The 22,470-nt window shown below is 47.2% G+C and overlaps 1 protein-coding gene across 1 annotated transcript in view; it reads left to right on the top strand.

Annotated features, from left to right (window-relative positions):
- LOC115094333 (UPF0428 protein CXorf56 homolog) overlaps positions 1-11,949 on the top strand; it is a 40,666-nt gene extending 28,717 nt beyond the window's left edge. The window contains exons 4-7 of the mRNA XM_029607280.1: positions 6,995-7,133; positions 9,380-9,469; positions 9,850-9,942; positions 11,525-11,949. Coding sequence (XP_029463140.1) covers positions 6,995-7,133; positions 9,380-9,469; positions 9,850-9,942; positions 11,525-11,587 — 385 coding nt within the window. The 3' untranslated portion in view covers positions 11,588-11,949. The remainder of the gene's footprint in view (positions 1-6,994; positions 7,134-9,379; positions 9,470-9,849; positions 9,943-11,524) is intronic.
- Positions 11,950-22,470: the final 10,521 nt, after the last annotated feature.

The raw sequence follows: 22,470 nt of genomic DNA, 5'->3' as shown, positions 1-22,470 counted from the left end.
TTATGGTTGGTTGAGTACAGTTACAGTTATCCGTTTTTAATCATTTTTAATCAAGTTTTTTTTTTTCCACTAGTATGTCCACAATAGCTTTTGAAGAGAATACTGGAGGGCTGCGGTCACTGCAGGGGTATGTGTAGGGTGATGTTAGCTTTGCAATCTTACCCTGTCTCCATCTGCTGGCACAGGAGCATAAGCCATTGGTCCTGAGTCCAACGAAATTATCAGGTAAGTAATTTCTCCATTAACAAATCATATTGGACTTCATTCAGATTCTGATAAGGACGCACTCACTGTCTTCTTGGACTTGAGCATGACATTCAAAACTGTTAATCCCATTTTACTTCTCAGCTTCTCAGCTTCTCTTTGCCTGGTTCAAAACTTAGTTGTTCTTCCAGGCAGAATGGGACCATAAACTTTCTGATCAAATATCTTTGTCCTTTGGTATCCCACAAGGCTCGATTCTATCTTCATTAGCTACCATCATACAAGACACTGGCTTCCATGCATCATTTTATGCTGATGATATTCAAACAACACCATTCATTAATACTAAATCTGGTATTGATTTGACTATGTGGCCATATTATTTTTTTATTATTATTATTTTTATTATTTTATTTATTTTTATATACCAACATTCGATCTTAGTCGAGATATCACACCGGTTTACATTCAGAGGGCTTACAATCTAAGTTTTTGTACCTGAGGCAATGGAGGGTGAAGTGACTTGCCCAAGGTCACAAGGAGCGACAGCAGGACTCGAACCCTGGTCTCCTGGTTCGTAGTCCTCTGCTCTAACCACTAGGCTATTCCTCCTCCAGTGAAATCTTGATGGTGTAACAACTTTTCCTCTAGTCGCTGGTTGCTTCAATCTTGGTATAACTGGTGCATTTGCTATCATCTTCTGCATATTTTGTAGCCTCTTGGGTCGTCTGTTATGTATGTTTTGGTTTGTACAACTGCATGGTTAACATGTTTTACAAGTAGTATTTAAAGTTTTAAGAAATGAAATCCTCAGGTCTGCTTACTGTCCTGTTTAGCAGTCCTGCCCCTTTAAGCATGCTTACTGCAGAGTACATAGAGATTAGAAAGCTCGGAGAGCAGGGGATGGAACCACCATTTTTTCTGCAGTAAGTTTTATGCTGATAATGGCACAGAATTAAATAATCATAGGTGTTATTACGGGATGGCAAGTGCCATCGCAAAAACATGGCTTTGCCATCCCAATTTTATAGATTGGATTGGGCAGGGATAAACCAAACCCCTACCTGATCTGATGCTGAGGTGTAGCCATGCAGTCTTCCAGCTTATATTGACCTCCCTTCCCTACTCCCCCAGCCGGCAGCAGGAGTTGTGTTTAAGTGAACGTCATCCCCTGCTGCTGCAGGACCAATCCTGTAGTTCTTATTGCAAGACTGGCCCCGTGACAGCAGGCGATTATGTTGCTTAAATGTGATTTCTGCTGCCACATACGCCACAACCATTGCAAACCCCCCGCCCAAAACATAGAAGGACCCGCTATGTGTCCCCCCCCCCCCAAAACATAGGACACACATCCTGCAGTGGCCGAAGGCACAGAGCATCTGGCGGCTATCAATTGACCCCACCCCTCTGGTGCTTGAAGAAATACTGAGGCCCATGGAGCCCATCAAGCAGTGGCCAAAGAAGAAAGAAACAGAGGACCTGTTGGCCACCAGCAGACACTAACCTGCTGATAGCTGAAGAAGAGGCCCTGAACGTGTACGTGTGTGTGCGTGTGTGTGAGCAAGAGTGTGCGTGCATGCGAGCGAGTCCCTGCCTGTGATTGGGTGAGAGCATGTGTGTGAGACCGTGTGTGCCTGATTGTGTGACACTGTATATGTGTGCCTGAGAGAGAGCGAGCGAGTGTGTGAGAGAGACTGTGTTCATGGGCTTGAGCATGTGTGTGAGCGGAGTAAAAAAAAAAAAAAGTGTGCTTCCTGTACATACCCAGATCAGTCCAGACAAGTGGGTTTATGCCAGCAGATGGGGGCAGAGAACAAAAACTTTGGATCACTGCTACATAATTGAGAGTGCCACCTGCAGTCCCTCAGTATTTCTCTGTCTCCAGCTGATCGCGATTAGAGCGGAGACAGTCTGTACCGTGATAGTGATACAAGGAAAGACCATCAGATATAATCTGGCATACAAGACTGATCCTTAAGATTGACTATATACAGCAGAGCTTTCCAAAGTGTGTGTCGCGACACTTTGGTGTGTCGCCTGCAGTGTGCCGGTGTGTCGCGCAAGCCCGGTGCACGTGACACACCGGCAAGTGGGAGCCAATGCGGCCGCCGGTGGACCTCATCCCACTGGCGGCTGAGCAGTGAAGTTTTGCTCGGCTGGGCTGGGCTGTGCCGAGGACGCACAGCAGGAAGATCGGAAGGGCCTGGTGAAGCTCACGTCACCACGGCCCGAAGAAAAAGTCACGTCTAAACGTGCAGGTGCTCCTCCTCCTTCCTGCCCACGCGGCCCCGGAAGACAAATGTTGCCGGAGCCGCACGGGCAGGAAGGAAGTGGAGCATCTGCCGCGTGCAGAAGAGGGCTCCTCCGTGGTGGGGGGGGGGGGGGTCAAAGACGCAAAAGGCTTTCCATGCTTCGACAGCTGCGAGTCTAGTGCAGGGGGGTCTCCCTCTCCTGCTGGGCCCACAGAGGAACCGTCTCGGTGGTGTCGGCTCGCCGGCTTGTTTGGTTGCGCAATTGTTTGGCGGATTTTGTTGTCCAAGGCCCAGCTGTGTAATCTCCCATTTAAGAGAGAGTTGTTTGGAGAGAGCTGGATCAGCTGATGAAGTCCCTCAAGGAATCGAAGGGAAACCGGTTGCCCAAGGATAGAAAGAGTTCTAAAAAGGTTTTTCCACCCAGATCCCAGTTTCGGGATTCGAGGGGGTTTTGTCCCAGTAGAAGGGTTGCTTCCTCGGGGTCGAAGCAGTCATCAAACTGCCAGCAGCCCTTTTGGGGCACAGGCCAATCTTCCAGGAGTCCAGAGGCAGTAAGGCCCCGCAATGAAGCCAGCCCCGTTCACTCCTCACTGGAACCGGTAGGGGGCAGGTTGTCCAGGCTTTACAAGGAGTGGACCAAGATCACGACAGACCATTGGGTGCTGGAGGTCGTAAAGCAGGGTTATGCCTTAGAATTTTCATGCCCGGTTAGAGAGGCCTTTCTAGAGTCCCACTGCTTGTCTCGCAGAAAGAGGGATGCCGTGGAACAGACTCTGCAAGGATTATTAAGCCTAGAGGCCATCACTCCGGTGCTGCTGAGCGAGCAGGGATGGGGAATGTACTCAATTTATTTCGTGGTGCTGAAGAAAGAAGGCACATTCCATCCTATTTTGGGATTTACAAGTACCATGTTTCCGGATGGAGACGCTTTGTATTGTAATTGCAGCGGTCCGAAAAGGAGAATTTCTTGCATCCTTGGATGTGACTGAAGCCTATCTGCATGTTTCCATTCTGGAAGACCATCAGACGTTTCTCTGTTGTATGGTGCTGGTACGTCACGTCTGGTTTTGGGCTCTGCCATTCTGTTTGGCAATGGATCCCCCAAACCTTCACAAAAGTAGTGGTTGTGGCGCCGACCCTGAGACGGGAAGGGTTTCTGTTTCACCCATATTTGGACGCTTGGCTTATTTGGGTGAAGACGGAGGAAGAGTGTGGCTGGTCAGTTCAGCCCGTGATGCACACCCTCAGTTCTCTGGAGTGGGTAATCAACACTGCGAAGTCACCGATTCCATCCCACTCTTTGGAGAATCTAGGTGCTTGTTTCGGTACCAGTCAAGGATGGGTGTTCCTGACGCGGACAGGTTGAAGAAGTTTCGAGCGTAGGTGCAGTGGCTCTTGAATCTGTCTCTGTTAAGTTTGGGATTACCTATAGGTTCTGGGCTCCATAGCCTCCACGTTGGATTTGGTTCCGTGGGCCTTTGCTCACATGTGGCAGTTGCAAAGGGCGCTGTTGTCCAGGTGGAGTCCCTTGTCGGTGGAGTATCACCTGCCATTGCCTCTACTAAGAGAATCCAGATCCAGTCTTTCGTGGTGGCTATCAAGGAGCAATCTGGAGAAAAGAGTGGATTTGGAGCCCCCGACCTGGGTGGTCATCACCACGGATGCCAGTTTCAAAGGCTGGGGAACAGTGTGCCTCTGTTGGTCTGCTCAGGGGCTTTGGTCAGCGGTGGAAGCATCCTGGCCGATCAATCGCCTGGAGACGCAGGCGGTACTCAGAGCCCTGGAGGCGTTCTTGCCGATAGTCCAGGGACGGGATGATGAGAGTGTTTTCCGACAATGCGACAACAGTGGCCGCCAGTCGGAAAAGGAGGAACGAGGAGTCGTGCTGTTGCTCGGGAGACTCACCTTTTGTTTTGGTGGGCGGAGCATTATCTTGAGGGGGTTGCAGCTTTGCATGTTGCGGGAGTGGACAACATGCAGGCGGATTTCCTCAGCAGGCAACATTAGATCCCGGGGAGTGGGAGTTGTCCCTGGAAGCCTGGAATCACTGTTGCGCCAGGTGGGGGTGCCCTCAGTTGGACCTCATGGCAACACGGGTCAATGCAAAGACAAGATTCTTCAGTCGTCTAAGGGATTCCAGGTCGGTAGGTCTCAATGCCCTAGTATGCCCGTGGCCGATCGGGATTCTGCTGTATGTGTTCCCTCTGTGGCCGCTTATCGATCGAGTGTTAAGGCGCATAGAGGTGTACCCCAGGACCGTGGTGCTGGTGGCACCGGAGTGGTTTCATTGTCCTTGGTTCGCGGACTTGGTATATCTGGCGATCAATGGGCCTCTGCGATTGGCTCATCTGCCAGAGCTACTACATCATGGACCCATATTTTTGGATCGGGAGGATTACTTTTTTGTCTTGCAACTTGGCTTTTGAGAAGCGACGGTTGCGCCTGAAGGGATATTCGGAATCAGTGATCTCCACTGGCCTTCATTGTTGGCATATGGTAGAGTGTGGAAGGTTTTTGAGTCCTGGTGTCTTCAACAGGATTTGGACCCATTGTGGGTGGGAAGACCCCCACATTTTGTCCTTTTTTCAGCAAGGCTTGTCCAATCGGAGAAAATTCTTTTTCACTCAACGCACAATAAAGCTCTGGAATTTGTTGCCAGAGAAGGTAGTTAGTGTAGTTAGTGTAGCTGGGTTCAAACAAGGTTTGGATAAGTTCTTGGAGGAGAAGTCCATTAATGGCTATTAATCAATTATACTTAGGGAATAGCCACTGCTATTAATTGCATGAGTAGCATGGGTTCTTCTTAGTGTTTGGGTAATTGCCAGGTTCTTGTGGCCTGGTTTTTGGCCTCTGTTGGAAACAGGATGCTGGGCTTGATGGACCCTTGGTCTGTCCCAGCATGGCAATTTCTTATGTTCTTATGTTCTAAGGGTTTAGCCTATAGCTCGCTTCGCGTGCAGGTGTTGGCCTTGACTTGTCTTCGAGGCAAAGTCCGGGGTTGGTCTTTGGCTGCTCATCCCGTTGTTGTGCACGTTCTGAAGGGGGCTAAGCATCTGCAGCCTCCGGTTCGGAAAGTGTGTCCGAATTGGAACTTCAAAATTGTTTTGCGGGTTCTTTGCAGCACACCCTTTGAGCCCTTAAGACTGTCCTCAGTGAAGGATTTGACGTTGAAGACTTTTTTTTTAGTGGCTATCGGCCCAGCGGGTTTCTGAACTTCAGGCACTTTCTTGTCGGGATCCGTTTCTGCGTATTGTGGAGGACAGGGTAACCTTACTCCTGGTTCTTTCCTTTTTGCCAAAAGTGGTGTTCTGGATATGTACAGGAAAGGAAAATTGGTTCTTACCTGCTACCAAAATTTTTGTTCTCTGCCTCCATCTGCTGGTAGGGATGCATAAACCACACTTGTCTGGACTGATCTGTGGTATTACAGGAACAAAAATTAGCAGATAAGAACCAGTTTTCCTGTGTGTGAGAGAGAATCTCTGCATGTGAGAGAGAGAACATAAGAAATTGCCATGCTGGGTCATACCAAGGGTCCATCAAGCCCAGCATCCTGTTTCCAACAGAGGCCAAACCAGGCCACAAGAACCTGGCAATAACCCAAACACTAAGAAGATCCCATGCTGCTGATGCAATTAATAGCAGTGGCTATTCCCTAAGTAAACTTGATTAATAGCCGTTAATGGACTTCTCCTCCAAGAACTTATCCAAACCTTTTTTGAACCCAGCTACACTAACTGCACTAACCACATCCTCTGGCAACAAATTCCAGAGCTTTATTGTGCATTGAGTGAAAAAGAATTTTCTCCGATTAGTCTTAAATGTGCTACTTGCTGACTTCATGGAATGCCCCCTAGTCCTTCTATTATTCGAAAGTGTAAATAACAGAGTCACATCTACTCGTTCAAGACCTCTCATGATCTTAAAAACCTCTATCATATCCCTCCTTAGCCGTCTCTTCGCCAAGCTGAACAGCCCTAATCTCTTCAGAGAAGATAGTTTATGCACCCTATCTCTCCCTCCACTAATGCAGGGCAACCTCAGGGTGACTGGAAATCAAAAATACTCAGGTGTGGAGAGTGGCGGATTTATTTTATTAATCCATATTAATTTTAATTATTGGGTGGTGGTTGATGTATTTGCTGATTTGAAATATTTAATTGGTATTTGGTAAATTAAAAAAAAGTATTGAGATTTTAATTAAAAGATGTTTTGAAATATTCTTTTTATTAGTATGGTTGATGCTTTATATGTCCGTGAGTTTGCTGTTTGATAGGTCAAATGAGTTCTCAGACAGTCTGTGGTGCTCCATCCCAGTGTGGCATTGGATGTCCTCATTATTTTCCCTTTTTATGTATTTATTCATTGTTGCACTTTTGTAGAAGTCAGGGATTTTACATTTTATCTGCCGCACCTCCATTTCCTTCTGTTTGTTTAGAGGTCGGGTGGTTCCTGAGCTCTGGGCTGCTTCTGGGCAATGAGTGCCAAGAAGACATGTCCCCATGGCAGAACTGCTAACTCTCCTCTGTCATCTCCAGGTGTGGATTACAGCTGTTTTACCAGCACCAGCAGAACAATGCCCCAGTCACCTTCATTGCCAATGGAGCTGTGGTCAAGTTTGGTCAGGGATTCGGGAAAACCAATATCTATACTCAGAAGCCAGACCCCCCCAAGAAGGTCAGTGCATGTTGTTACTTTATGAATACTTACGTTGAGGGCAAGGTATGGTCTGCTTGGGTAGTAACCCGTGTGTCAGAAGAGTACATTCTGCTAGTTACACATTTCTCTGACTGTGTGTTGATGTCAGAGGAGGGAGTGTAAAGCAATAAGCTACCACTTTCCGTACTGGCAGAATGAAATCACAGTGCATAAAGCTAGGAGACCATAATTTTACATGTAAGTAAATAAGGATGCTGTATTACTGCTAGTCGTCAGACATTTGGGCTAGCGCTACACCTCATGCCACTTTCCAAGCTGCTCGAGTAAAAGAGAGAACTTATTCCCTGTGGAAGCAAATGGCATCTATAAAAAGCTGAGCGAGCCCTGATACTCTTCATGTAATTGGGTAGTGCCGACACAAAGCACTTGCATTGTAAGCTGGTCAGACAGCACCTTCCTTGTGTGCTGGGAGTTGGTTTATACGAATTTACGCATAGTCTATTAATGCCCGAGTCCTGGGGTTGAGCATGTGGGTAAGTGGAGCGCATTGGTGGCTGTTTGAGTTTCAGATGCTGATGGTGTGGATTAGCCCCGTTGCTTCTCTGCTGAGCTACTTCCTGTAAATTTAATGTCTCAATGTTTTTTGAAAACCCAGTGCAGGGACACATGGAATAATCTAAATGAAGATAATAGCTGGTTTGTTTCTTTGTGTGTAACGCTCAGAAGTAAAGGTATGCTATGAATGCACTGTTATGTCATGGTGAGCTCTGGACAGCCAGGCTAATACTGCCAGTCTGTTAGAATTGCCCAGTCATAGAGGGATAGGTGATCTATCCCTCTACCCTGTGAGAGGGAGGCCACTGGAGGAGCAGTAATAACACTTGAGAAGCTTACCCTTGGGGCAGCAGGGCATCTAGAACTCCTTCTGGCAGTCTGCAAGCATCAGTCACAAGAAGCATAACAACATAAGAGCTTGCCATACTAGGTCAGACTGGGAGTCCATCAAGCCCAGTATCCTGTTTCTAACAGTGGCCAATCCAGGTTACAAGTACCTGGCAAGTACCCAAACAATAAATAGATCCCATGCTGCTATTGTACAGTGATGATTAGTAGCTATTTCTAAGTCTTCTCAGTTCATAAATTTGACTTCTCCTCCAGGAATTTATCCAAACTTTTTTTTAAACCCAGCTATGCTAACTGCCTTAACCACATCCTCTGGTAATGAATTCCTGAGCCTGCCCCCCACCCAAAAAAATTGGAATTTTAAAAATTACAAATTGAAATGTTAATGAATAAATTGCTGCCCAACATTGATGGCCATTTAAACTAGTAATGTGCTGTTTTATTATTTATGTAGTCGCATCAGTGGGCATTGCCCAGGCTAACATGATACAAGGACTGAATTTCACATTCTGGGTAAACAAATAAGCGTGGGAGTAGCTAGCTTGTTGTGGCGGTTACTACCCCGAACCAATTTAAGCCTGTTATTTCACTTGGAAAGCATATCCAGCACAGCTCACTGCTTCAACGGCAGGGGAATGAAGAAAAGAGGATTTATATTCAGACAACAACAAAGGACTGAATTGCACAGTCTGGGTAAACAAACAAGCACGGGAGTAGCTTCCTTATTGCGGCGGTTACAACCCCTAACAAATTAAGCCTGATACTTCACTTTGAATGCATATCCAGCGCAGCTCACTGCTTCAATGGCAGGGGGAATGAAGAAATAGGATTTACATCCAGCCAACATCTAACAAGGCATTGATCTGAGCAGTATGAGTATACAAACATCGGGGTAACTTGCTCGATACGACGGTTACAACCCTCAAACATTAAGCTTTATACTTCACTTTGATACAGCTCCAACACTGCTCTCTGCATCAGTGGTGGGGTGGAAGGAAATTAGAATAAAAAAGCTACCAATAAAGGCCCTGAACTCAGCGGTCGGAGTAACAGGTAAGTATGAGAAAATAAGTGTAAAAGCTTGCTGGGCAGACTGGATGGGCCTATTGGTCGTCTTCTGCCGTCATTTCTATGTTTCTATGATTAACCTGATTAGAATAATCTTGCCCCAAAGAGAAGAAATGATTTGCCCAAGGTCACTCAGTAAGCGCTGGATGAGTGAATGCAGGTTTCACAGGTCTTTGCTCTAATTGCTGTGTCACACTTGGCAGCACAGCAGCTTCCACTGGAGAGCGCTGAGTCAGAAGAAACTTCTCTACGCTGGAGACAGCATTGTTAAGCTTTGTGGTTTTATTTCTTAGGTAATGATGACTAAGCGAACCAAGGATATGGGCAAGTTCAGTTCTGTCACCGTGTCTACCATAGATGAAGAGGAGGAAGAGATTGAAGCAGTGAGTTTTCTATCAGCGCTCTCCCTCTTCCTTTCCCTTCCCTTCCTCTCTCCCCACCCCCTTTCTCTGAAATTCACTGCATGAGTTTGAGAGTCGTTCTGTCAGAGAGAAAATGGCAAAGTTAGCACCAACTGTGTCTCTCTTCGTTTCCTTCTATCCAGTAATAACATGCTGTGTTCAGCTTTTAAGTGAATGAGAAGCATCTTTTCACATGTCGTTGGTGAACACTGGATAGAGTACCATTGACGCAGACTGCATGCACAGCCTTGTTTGTCTCCTGCTACCCTTCTTCCTCTCCCTGTATTCCCTCTGTGTTTGTGACCTTGGAGTACACACCTGGAATTGCAGTGTGTGATGTGACATGCTTTGCGTTTCCCCAGAGGGAGGTGGCAGACTCGTATGCTCAGAATGCAAAAGTCATTGAGAAGCAGCTGGAGCGCAAAGGAATGAGCAAGCGGAGGCTGCAGGAGCTGGTAAGTCGGCACGCCTCTTCAAACACATGCACGACCTGCTGCTTTCATGCCTCCCCAACGTGCACTCAGCCTGGTGCTTTTGTGTCCCTCGGTAAGGGGGCATGCCTCCCCAAACACATCCACAGCTGGTGTCTGTGTCTCCTGGGAAGGAGGAGTGTCAGGAGTAAGATCACCATATGTGCTCAGTTCATCATGCATGTTACAGAGCTCAGATGACTGCCTTAATGTGCATAATCCAGTGCTGATCAGGGTTCTTCTGAGTTGCACAGGGGGAAATCCCAGCACTACACATAAATTAATTCCACTCAGAAACTTGCAGTGTCAGGTTCGGGGCTGCAGGACACGGGGGCTCCTGCTTGAGCCTATGCATGGCCGAGAGGAGTATTAGCGGTGACCAGTTTCTCATTTCATGTGACCCCTGAGAGAATTATTCCGCGATTTTACATGACACTGAAAAAGGCATCTTAAGGAGCACTGCCCAGAGAAGAGCTTTGGAACTATGCTAGAGTCCTTTGAAAACTAGGAGTACTTCTGATGTAGTTTTGCAGGTGGGAGATACCCAGTCCAGGCTCTGCTCTTACAATGACCCCTTGTTGTCAGCAGAAGAGCAGCACTAGCTGGAACTGTAGGGAGCTGCAGCCTGCTCAACCACAGGACGGTTTATGTAGAAACAAAGCTCAAACTAGAACTACAATGATTTCTTTACTTTTTGAAACTACTATCTGAACTGCAGTAATAGTTCTGTGAATTTGAATCTGCTGTCTCTTGCCCACCATGGGCTTCAAACAGTAGCAGGCAGCACAAGTTCTCAAATCATCTAACACTTCCACTTTTAAACAGTAGTATTCAAAAGTCTAACAAAGTATTTAGCAACTCTCAACAAAACCTAGAAAATGGTGCTCCTGCTTGCAGTAACACCTTGGGTCTTCATCAGGGGTCAAAGAAATGTGCATCCCTCTATAGTATGGCGGCACATGGTTTTAATATGTGAGATCGGGTGATACTACAGAGGGTTGCATGTTTCCTTGACCCCTGATGAAGACCAGGGTGTTTCTGCAAGTGGGAGCACCATGTTCTAGTTTTTGTTGAGAGTTTGCTTATTTGTTGTGAACGTAGATATAGTAGCCATGTGCAAGGGTTTCCGATAAGGGCCAAATAGGAGGGATAAAGAGACAGGCTGGGCAAGACCAGCTAAAAAGCCAGAGTGTACAAGCCCCAGCAAACTCCTAGACTCTGTGTTTAACTGTAAAGTTTCATTGTCACGTGCCTTGAAATAAGAGGAGGAGGAGGGGGTCTGGTGGTGTCTCTGGAGGGGGGAAGTTGGTAAATTTAGTGCTGGCCTCTAAGAACTGAATTAGTGTGCCTGAAGTGAACTTTGTCTTCCCATGATATTAAGAGCACATGCTTCATGGAAAGGTGGAATTCAGGTTATCTGCTTCAGTAGCTGGCAAAGATGCAGCTGGAGAGAAGACTAGGTTGAACTGGAAAAGGGGCTTTTTGAGAGTTTTGACATTATTCAGTTCAGGTTACGGTTCAGGAAGAATTTTTTGCACTTCACTTACAGTTTTTCCTCCTTCCACAGGCTGAACTAGAAGCCAAGAAGGCCAAGATGAAAGGCACCCTGATTGATAACCAGTTTAAGTAAGCAGATAGCCTGGAGGAAACCTCAGCAGCTGTGTGTATGAACTTGGCCGTGGCTGCTGCCCGTCTGCGAACATTGGAAAGGTGTGAAAACACAGCTTGGACTGATGGTCATCTGTAGTATAAACCCCTCCTCATTCTCCAGAAGACTTTACATTTGTATTTTTTTCATTTCCTATTCGAATCACGGACTTGGAAGTCTTGATAAACATATTGAACGACTGGTTCTGAATTTAATATATAATTCCTCTCTGCCTTAAGTTTGAATGTCTGTTAAGAGCTGAGAGCTCTGGTTTAGCTGTATGTGAGTGCTGTGTAATTTACAGCCCATATTGGTTTGCTTTACTGATTAAAATATCAAATTTCCTTTTTTATTTAACAAACTCCATTACTGTATAGGGCCAGTGTAAACCAAAGTTCAGCATGTGGTTACTGACACCATTTACCAAAAGCTGCGCTAGTCTCTACCTAAAATAGGCCTTTTACACTTTCCCTCGCCTCTTTTACAAATGGTTATTTGTAGATCTGCAGGATGTGGTCAAGCCTTTCAGAGGCAGACTTCAGTGTGTTTTAAAGAGGGAGCAGGGGAACAGTGGGAAAATTGGCAGTTGACAGGGGGGAATAGGAAAGTTAAGTGTGCCGGTAAGCGTAGTGCAAACTGAAACTGTCCTGTATGTGATTACTAGCAATGGGAGGGGGAAGACACACACCGCCCTGGTAAGAAATGGTTGGTTCCCTGTACATACCCAGATCAGTCCAGACTCCTGGATTTTGCCTCCCTTCCAGCAGATGGAAACAGTTTCTTTCTTTTTTTTTGTTAGTGTCGATCGACCTAGGGGGGGTGGGGGTGGGCAGCAGAGTGGAAAGGCAGCCTTGTTTTGCTTTGGAGTCCTGAGGGCGGCTGTTGGTGCACGCGGTCGATCAGGCAGGCGTCATGCCGCGCGACAGTAGCTGTTCTGCATGCGGCGATACGTGCACATCTGTCCCATGCTGGCATTTATTCTCACTGCCTCTGTCCTGTGCCGGCGTTTATTCCTGCTGCCTCTCTGGGGGAGAGGGTGGCTCGGGAACCATGGATAAAGAGTCTGGGAGGCAACGAGAGCCTGGAGGGCTTGTGGGCAATTTGAGTGCAGCAGCAGGATTCTTCCCATTTAGCGTGAGAATTTCTGCCTTTTTGAAATCACTTGTGGCTGCTTCTGAGGCTGTGGGGAGGGAGGGGGATCTCTTCCACTGCTGTCCCCGGCTGATTGGAGCCCATGGAGGACCGGGGAGCCCGGGGGACTCTGAAGGGGAGGATGAGGGTCTCCTGGGGGAGGAACCTGATGATCCTGCATTTTTTTCCTTCGAAATTTGTTCTTTTGATGCACAAAGCCTATCTCGCCAGGAAAACTGTGGGGCAGCATTTTTCTAGGCAAGAAAGATCACTGGGCCCGTGGCCTAGGAAGAGTTCCAGGTTTTCACGGGCTACTGGTGTGATGAGGATTCGGCGAGTCCTTGGCAGGTCTGCACAAACAGGTGCTGCGGGCGGGGCCTCGGAGAATTTGGAGGACGGGGAGCCTCCAGTGGGCGACCCTCCAGAGGTAGATTCTTTTCTGGAAGGACAGGATCCAGAAGAGGGGTGGGGACAAGTCCCAGTTAGGAGTTTTACCTTTTAAAGGGAAACTGCTTTTTAGAGAGGACTTAGAGGAGCTTGTGAAACATCTGGGATAGAATAAAGGACATAGAGTGCTGCAGGATAAGCTGAAAGACTGAAAAGAACCTTGTTCTACGCGGCCTCGCTTTAGGGTGAATAGGTGGTTTCGGCAGACTAGGGCTTCGGGGGGAGCCTTGAGGCAAGGCACTGGGAGGCAGCAGTTCTGAAACCAGTTCTTTCTAGGTTTAAAGCCGATCAGAGATGGTTCTGGCCACGGTGCTGGTGGAGCCAAGTCCACCCAATGAAGCAAGGCTGGTCCATTCCTCTGTGCCTGCTATAGGGGGTTGGTTGACTCTGTTTTGCTACACTTTAGAATGTACTAGCCCACAAGGGCCTTGTTCATGGTCTCTCCTTGCACTTCTGTAACCAAAAGGCAGGTGGTACAAGAAACCATCAACTGCTTACAGGTGCTGGGAGCCATTGTACCCGTCTCCGTAGAGGAGCGGGGAACGGGAAGTTATTCCATTTATTTTGTGGTCCCAAAAAAGGAGGGGGGACCTTCCTGATTTTGGTTTAAGAGGCGAACGTGGCTGTCAAAGTTCCTTCTTTTCGGATGGAGACCCTGTGCTCTGTCATTGCAGCGGTGTGCAAAGGGAGAGTTCTTGGCTTCTCTGGATTTGACTGAGACGTTCTTGCATATAACGACTCTGCCGGATCATCAGAGGTTCCTGAAGTTCATGATCCTCGGGACATATTTTCAATTTTGCGCCCTTCCGTTCAGGTTGGTGACTGCTCCGATGACCTTCACCAAAGTGATAGTTGTGGTGCCAGTGGCTCTCAGGAAGGAGGGCATTCTAGTTCATTCAGATCTGGACAATTGACTTATTCAAGCAAAGTCAGAGGTTCTTTGCAGACAAGCAGTGGCGTTGGTACCTCAGCGGTTAAGATTCCAGGACTGGGTAGTGAATCTGTCAGTCATCTTACCCCTACTCAGGTGTTGGAATTCCTGAGGCATGTTTCGACGCCAGGATCGGGAAATTGTTTCTCACCAGGGAATGCATTTGCAAATTGCAGAGGCAGATTTGCAGTTTATTAGAGACAGCGGTTCCCAGGGTTTGGGATTACCTGCAGGTTCTCTGTTTCATGGCTTCCACGTTCGAGTTGGTTCCTTGGGCATTTGCTCATATGAGGCCTCTTCAGTGGGCATTGCTTTCCTGGTGAAATCCGTTGTTAGTACAGTTTCATCTGCCACTTCCTGTTACAGAGATAGCCAGGTCCAGTCTCTCATGGTGGCTTGGTTGGGACCAGTTAGTCTGTGGAGTGGACTTGGAGATTCCGAATTAGATAGTAGTTAACACCAATGACAATCTGTTTGGATGGGAAGCTGTATGCCAGTCTCAATTGGCGCAGGGCCAGTGGTCGGCGGAAGAGGTATAGTGGTCTACTAATTGGTTAGAGACTAGAGCGGTGCAGTTTGCGTTGCGTGTCTCTATCTCTCTTGTGCAGATGTCCGGTAAGGATTTTGTCGGACAACACGGCGATGCCTTATATCAACCGACAAGGTAGTACCAAGAGTTGGGTTGCTCAGGAAGCACAGGAGTTAATTCACTGGGTAGAGCAGCATTTGGAATTATTGGTGGCATCTCACATAACTGGGATAGGCAATGTGCGGGTGGATTTTCTCAGTTGTCAGCAGCTGGATCTTGGGGAGTGGGAGTTGTTGGAAGAAGCAGTGCAGCTTATCCGTGCCAGATAGGGCATGCTCCCACATGGACTTGATGGCAACTCAGCGAAATGCCAAGGCTGCACATTTCTTCAATCGCAGAAGGGAGCGCAGAGCAGAAGAGGGTCAATGCCTTAGTGCTTCCATGGCCGCAGAATGTTCTCCTGTATGTTTCTGCCATGGCCACTGGTGGGCAAAGTGTTGCGGCGAATGAATAGAAAATCAATTGGGAGAGGTGATTCTAGTGACGCCAGAGTGGCTTTAGTAGTTATGGTGTTTGGATCTGGTCAGTCTAGCGGTGAACAGGCCATTGCGTCTTGCCCATCTACCAAAGCTTCTGCACCAAGATCCCATATTTTCAGATCAAGTGGCTTGCTTCTGTCTCACGGCTTGGCTTTTGAAAGAAGCAATTAATATTTCCACCTCATTTCCACTCTGCTGCAAGCTAAGAAGACTTCAACATCCTTAGCCTATATGAGGGTCTAGAGAGTTTTTGAGGCTTGGTGCGCAGAGCAGGGTGTTGAGCCTACTGGAGCGTTTGTGGTGCACATTTTGACCTTCTTGTGAAGAGGTTGGCCTTTAACTTCCTCAGAATTCAGGTGGTGGGGTTGGGCTGCTTTTGAGGCAAGGTGCAGGGAGCAGCCTTAGCTGCGCGTCCTGATATGGCACATTTTCTCTGGGGGTGAAGCATTTGCATCCTCCAGAGCGGAAGTTGTGTCCCTCCTGGATCCTTAACTGGTCCTCAAGGTGATGTGTGCAGCTCTGTTCAAGCCTCTTAGAAGGGCAACTATGAAAGGTCTCACCTTAAATGTTGTTTTCCTGGTGGCAGTTTGTTCCACTAGAAGGATTTCAGAGCTTCAGGCTCTGTCGTGTAGGGATCCTGTTTTGAGAATTACAGATTCTGGAGTCTCATTGCGTACGGTTCTTTCCTTCCTCTTGAAGGTGATGTCATTGTTTCACGTGAGTCAATCAGTAGAACTTCCAGCCTTTCTAAACCTGGATGTGGCGGTGGCTCACGCGAGGGAGTTGCAACTCTTGGATGTAAAGTGGGCATTGTTGCGATATCTCAAGGTCACTAATAGCTTCCAGGTGTCAGATCATCTTTTTGTGCTTTGGAGTAGCGCAAAAAAAGGACATAAGGCTTCAAAGTTCACCATAGTGCAGTTATTGAAAGAAGCGATAGATTCGGTGTACATCTGTCAAGGTCGACCTATCCCTGAGGGTTTAAGGGCACACTCTACTCAATCACAGGCAGCAACTTGGAGCGAATGTCAGCAAGTATCACCACAAGAGGTTTGTAGGGTGGCTACTTGGACATTGTTGTACACTTTCACCAGGCATTATTGTTTAGATGTCCAGGCTCCGGAGAACATAGGCTTCGGTGAAAGTATACGTTGAGCGAGACTCTTGCTGTCCCACCCTGTTTAAGGAAGCTTAGGTACATCCCAGGAGTCTGGACTGATCTGGGTACGTATGGGGAAAGGAAAATTGGTCCTTACCTGCCAATTTTCATTCCTGTAGTACCACAGATCAGTTCAGAGTCCCGCCTAGTTGACGTGGAGAGAATTGGAGAGTCCACTCGATCTATTATTGAATGGCACAGGTTTCTTTAATTTTATCACGTTGGAAAGGTTCTTTTCCATTATAAAGTTCCACTTCCTATTGCTCGTTCAGGGGGATGTGATTATGTTTCTTGTAGTTATGCTTATTGGTACCTTGGCTTGGGTATAGGTCAATATTGGGGGACTGCAAGTGGCATACTAGGTTATATGGCAGTGTCAGCAAAACTTTCTCTCTCTCCATCTGATGGAAGGGAGGCAAAACCAGGGGCCTGGCCTGATCTGTAAGAACCAATTTTCCTTACAGGTCTTGTATTCCTCCAGGCTATGTCAGAAGGAAAGCAGAAAGGTCAAGCAGCCTTTCATTAGCCTCCAGTACATGCAGCCCCAACTCCAGAGCAGCAGAGCAGATGGTAATGAGGATCTGGGCTGAGCTGCTTTCATTTTCTCTGAGTCTTCTGTGCTGTAGTTCAAAGAATGTCACATGGGAATCTTCCTCATGTTATCAATGTCGCACCAAACCTGCATGAAATTCAAAACTTGCTAGCAGAGAGATGAGGAAGCTGGACTAATCACAGGACATCTGTCCTAGCAAATTCTAATCTTCCTCCTCATTAAGAGCTGCGGTGCCCTGGATTCAGAGTTGTTCCCTGGGTGACCACAGTCCCGGATCTAGAGGCAGTCAGGGAAGAAGCTGATCTGGATGTTGTGGCCGTCATAAAGACATGGTACATAGAAAACAATGACTGGGATATAGTTATGTGCTACAGCCTATGCAGGAAGAATTGCATAGGAAGGAAGGGAGGAAGTGTGGTGTTTTATATAAAAAAAAAAAAATTAAAGCAACTCAATTGCAGTGCTTTTGAGGTAAGGAGGAGGCACTGTGGGTTAATCTGGAAAGAGGGATTGGATCATCTATTTATATTGGTGTAATATACAGACCTCCATCATAGACAGATGGATAGAGATTTAATGGAGCATATTCACCAAATTGCTGTGAAAGGGGAGGTACTGCTGCTAGGGGATTTGAGACATCCCAACTGCAGTATCTTCTAGAAGCAGGGAGATCCTGGATTCTCTGCAAGAACTGTTCTGTTAACTGGTAACGGAAACCACACAGGAGGGGGTGATATAGGACCTGGTGCTTACCAACAGGGACAGTATTTGATGTTGTAGTGGATGATCATCTGGGATCTAATGTCATGGTATGGCTCAGTATTAGAGTACAAGATGAAGGTTCATTCAAAGGTGAGGGTCCTAGACTTCAGGAAAACTAACTTTGTTAAAGGGGGGGGGAGTATCTCGGAATCGTTAGCTGGATGGGAAAATCGAGGGGAAGTAGGAGAACAGTGGGCAAACCTAAAAGATTATAAAGGCAACTAACCTTTTTGTTAGGAACATAAATAAAGGCAAGAGGAAAACGGCTGCTATGGTTTTCTAAAGAAGTGGCTGAAAAGCTAAGGGAAAAGGGTTAACATTCGTAAACTACAAAAGATCACAGATAGAGGAGACAGGCAACAATGTGTGGAAAAACTAATAGAAGCTTACATACATAGTAACATAGTATTGACGGCAGTAAAGGACCAAATGGTCCATCCAGTCTGCCCAGCGGCCTTCCCCCTAGTAGCATTTGCCACTCTGTGCAGGATACCCCCGTGTTTCACTTACGGGTAGTAACTGCCGTTCCGTGCACTTATCCCCAAGCCTTACAATGAGGGTAGTAATATTTACAATCAAAATCAACTGTCGAACCCATAAAAAAATTGCTAGTAACATTTTTACTCCGTGAGGAGCCTTCATGAAAATTCAGACTGTGCTGCTTGATGTACTCTTTGTTTTGGGACTTGGCTGTAGAAGCAGTCCTCTGCTTTTTCCTTTATGTCTGCGTATCAGTATCCTGGACTGTAAAAGTCTCTGCCTGCATTGCTTGTCGTCTGAATCCAATTGCCCCCCCCCCCCCCCGTTGAAGTGGAGAGTGATATTGCAGTTGCATCAAAAGCATCAAAGCTTGTGAGTTAAGGGTAATAACTGCCACACTGTGCAGGTTGCTCCCATGCACCCTTCTCTTCATTTCTGGCCTCTAGCATTTAGGGGTCCACAGTGTTTATCCGATCCCCTTTGAAGCTGGAAAAGTAGTCAGGACTGCAAAGATTCAAATGGAATTAAAAATAGCAAATACTGTAAAACAGGGGAGCAACTTTTTTCTTAGATATGTTTGAATATCTCTCTTTTGTTAATTACAGATTGTTTAGTATTTTCTCTGAGGACAAGCAGGTTGGCAGTTCTCTCACATAGGTGACATCTTCTAGAGCTTGCAAACATGCCCTACTGAGCATGTGCAGTTGTAGTTATCACTCTGGACCCTAGGCAGAGTCCCTCAATCTTTTTTTTTTTTTTTTTTTTTAAACCCGCGGAGCTGTGTGGTCACGGTATTCAGCTTTGTTCTTTCTTCACAGTTTTTGTTGTAATTTTTTTCTGGAGCTGCAGCTATTTTTCTATTTCTTTTACCTTACAGTACTTTACTTTTTTTTTCCTTTTTCTCTTCCTTTCAACTCTGCCAGCTGCATGGCAAGCCTTAGTTGCTGTGCAGCCTGGTAGGGTCTAATTCTGTTCCCTAGTAAATAAATTCTGCACCTGCCGTTTAGTTTCTGTGTCCTCTCCTTGCTCCGTCTGTTTTTGTGCCTTTGTCTGGTGCTGGCAGGACTGACAGAATGCAGTCCGGGGGTGTGATCTTTGTGGGCCACAGAGCGTATGGACTCGTCTGAGATCTACCCGGGCAGGAGTTCCATGTCGTTTCACTGATAAAGCATGAATGAAAGCTCGGACAGTGAAGGAATCCAAAACCGCACAGATCCTGGGGTGGGGAGGGGGAGAGCTCATCCTCCACACAGTCTAAGGAACTAGTTTCCATGGGCAGGAGCCCTGGTCGATGTAACTTCCCTTCCTGCTTGCCAGTGATGGCAGTGTAGTCTCCTTGTGAGAGAGGGTGAGCGGGAGCCTAGGCAGGCATTATTGCTGCTGCACCTTCGGTACCATGCCCAGTATTGGTTGCCCGTGCACGTCCGTACCAGCGCACCAATGGGCTGACACATTGTCGGGACTGCAATGGGCAGCTAAGATTTAATGGCAAACATTGCAGAGTTATTCATTTAGGATGCAAAAACTCAAGGGAGAGGTACAGTACTGGGGGTAAAATTCTTGTAAGCACGAAAGAAGATCTGGGGTTGATTGTATTTGATGATCTTAAGGTAGTTAGGTGTATAAGGTAATGGTAAAAGCCAGAAAGATGCTTGGATGCATAGGGAGAAGATTGTCAGCAGAAAAAAGTTGATTTTCCTAGAGTGTAGACAGATGGACTTGGGACCAGTGGGTTTATGCTCCCCTGCCAGCAGATGGAGATGGAGCAAGCTGATGTCATAGTATATATAACCCTGCAGTGGCCCCAGCCTGCCAGTTTTCTCCATCTCTAGCAGATTGTGGACATGCATCTCCCTATGGGGATTGCTTTAAACTTTTTGAAAGGAGAAATTTGACATTCTAAATTCAGGAAAAGAAAGCCCCGCTCTCCTGTGGTGATACCTAAAGGTGTCTCCCCCAGTTGAGAATTCCTAAGGCGATTTCTGTGGTCCCTCAGAGGTGTGCCTTGGTCTGGTAGCTTGGATTCCCAGTGTGGACTCAGCTGCTAGTTCAGCTGAAAGGCAGTAGGTGCAGGAGTTCGAGCGTGGTGGTAATGGCAGATGCCCTCTCCCCCCACAGCCAGAGACCGTCTCTGTACTCAGCCGGCAAGCGCTGAGCTCTTGTGCAATGTGTCTGCCCTGCACACGTGTTGTGCGCTTGATTTTTGAGCGCACTTTTTATGCGCACAAACTTTTTTGTGTGTGCTTGGTGCACAGGTTGTGCATGCACCTTACCACGCTTTCATCTAGGCGCTTATTTTTTGGGCACATTTCATTTTTGAGCACAAGCCGTTTCGATGCACATTTACTGCAACGATGGCACCAGTAAGGAAGAAGTCTGTGCTTCCTATTTGTGTTGCCTGTCATATTTGGGCTTCTCAGCCTGACCTGGCTTCTAACCTGTGTCAGCACTGCTCAGACGCTCAGGGAGAGTTGTCTTCCTTGGACTTTGCTAAGCCTGGCTTTTCCCATTTTGGTGATGGCTTGGTCATGGCCTTGACTGGGGGAATGCCAGTTCTTGGTTCTCCCTTGACTGGCTCCACCGCTGGTGAGCACAGTTCTGTGGGACCAGCTCCAGTTACTTCTGGGCTTGGTCTGGACTCGGCTACTTTTTTTTTGGGTGGAATTTTTTCAAGGCTTACAAGCCTTTTTTTAGGCACAGTCCTCCACTTCCCCCATTTCTGTCCAGTCGGTCCCTTAGCTGGTGGCTCCTCCCTCTTCCATTCCTGTGCTTAAGCGCCGGGACTTACCTCGGCTCCCTGTAGTTGTTCCCGAAAGGAATCCGGATGGTAATGATGATGAGGTTGATCCTGATTCCCTGGAAGATGGAGAAATTCCTCCAGGGCTGGAACCGTATCGAACCATGTTGCGATTCTTTCTTAGAGATGAACTGTCGGCCCTGATTTCCCAGGCGTTAAAACAGCTGGGTGTTCCTGGTTCAGATGCCATGTCAGAGCCGAGGAAGATTCCCATTTTGGTTTCCTTACGTAAAGCCTCTTACTTTTTCTCGGTGATGGATACTATCCAGGAATTGATCTGGAATGACATGCCCCAGAGACAAATTTTAAAGGGGGTTGGACATTGGAAGGCATGTGCTGTTTCCCAAAGTGGATGCTCTGGTATGTGCCATGTCTAAGTGGACGACTATCCCCATAGAGGGAGGAGCAGCCTTGAAGGATGTACATAATAGAAGGATTGAGGCTATTCTTAAGCAAGCCTTTGAGGCAATGGTGATGAATTTACAGATTGCCTCCTGTTGCATACTAATGGTGAGATCTTGTCTGCTTCTCTCAGGAGGTTGATGAGTCTGGAGGGAATTCCAGAGTGGTTATGGAGCCTGTTGCCACTGTTTAGCAGATACAGGCTGTGATTTGGTCCAGACATCAGCCAGAGGAGTGGCTTCGGTGATAGTGGCCAGGCGTCAATTCTGGTTGCGAAATTGGTCAGCTGACACAGCTTCCAAAGCCAATCTTATCAAGATGCCCTTTAAAGGCTCGCTCTTGTTTGGGAGCGAGTTAAAGAAACTAGCCAGTAAGTGGGGCGAGTCTCGGTTGCCAGAGGATAAGAAACAATTACAGCGCCCCTTTGGTATGAAGGGTCTTTTCCGGGGTTCCAGGCATTTTCATCCCTACAGAAGGACTACCTTTCAGCGGACTCGGCCTGTCAGTAGGTGTCAGTTCTTTCGTTCCCGGCAGCCCAAGAGAGGAGTGGGCTTGGGTGGTGGACCTTACCGAGCTTCCCAATGAAGGTTAGCCTTTGGGAACAGGAAATAGGGGGACATCCCTCTCTCTTTTATCGGAGGTGGGTCAAGATCATGTGTACCAGCGGATCCTGAAGATGATATGTAATGGGTATGCACTGGAATTTCGCAGTATTCCTCAGGACATGTTCATGGTGTCCCCTTGCCACTCCCCACAGAAGAAGCAGACAGTGGAGTTCACGCTTCAAAGGCTTCTCAGACTGAGGACTGTGGTTCCGGTGCCCACGTCTCAAAGTATGGGGCGATAGTCCATTTATTTTGTTGTGCCCAAGAAGGAGGTCTCGTTTCATTCCATCTTGGATCTCGAGGATCAACCGTCACTTGAAGGTGACTCATTTTCAAATGGAAACCTTACTCTGTGTAATAATGGCGGTGCAGTCGGCAGAATTTCTGACCACCTTGGATCTGTCAGAGGCTTATCTTCATATTCCCATCTGATTGGAACACCAACACTTTCTACGCTTTGCGGTGTTGGGGCGCCATTATCAGTTTCGGGCGCTGCCTTTTTATCTAGTCACCACTCTCAAAACATTTTC

The sequence above is a fragment of the Rhinatrema bivittatum genome, chromosome 6 (genome assembly GCF_901001135.1).
Source record: "Rhinatrema bivittatum chromosome 6, aRhiBiv1.1, whole genome shotgun sequence".
Classification (NCBI taxonomy): Eukaryota; Metazoa; Chordata; class Amphibia; order Gymnophiona; family Rhinatrematidae; genus Rhinatrema; species Rhinatrema bivittatum.
Note: the sequence above shows the minus strand (reverse complement) of the source record. Positions and strands in the feature narration are given on the sequence as shown.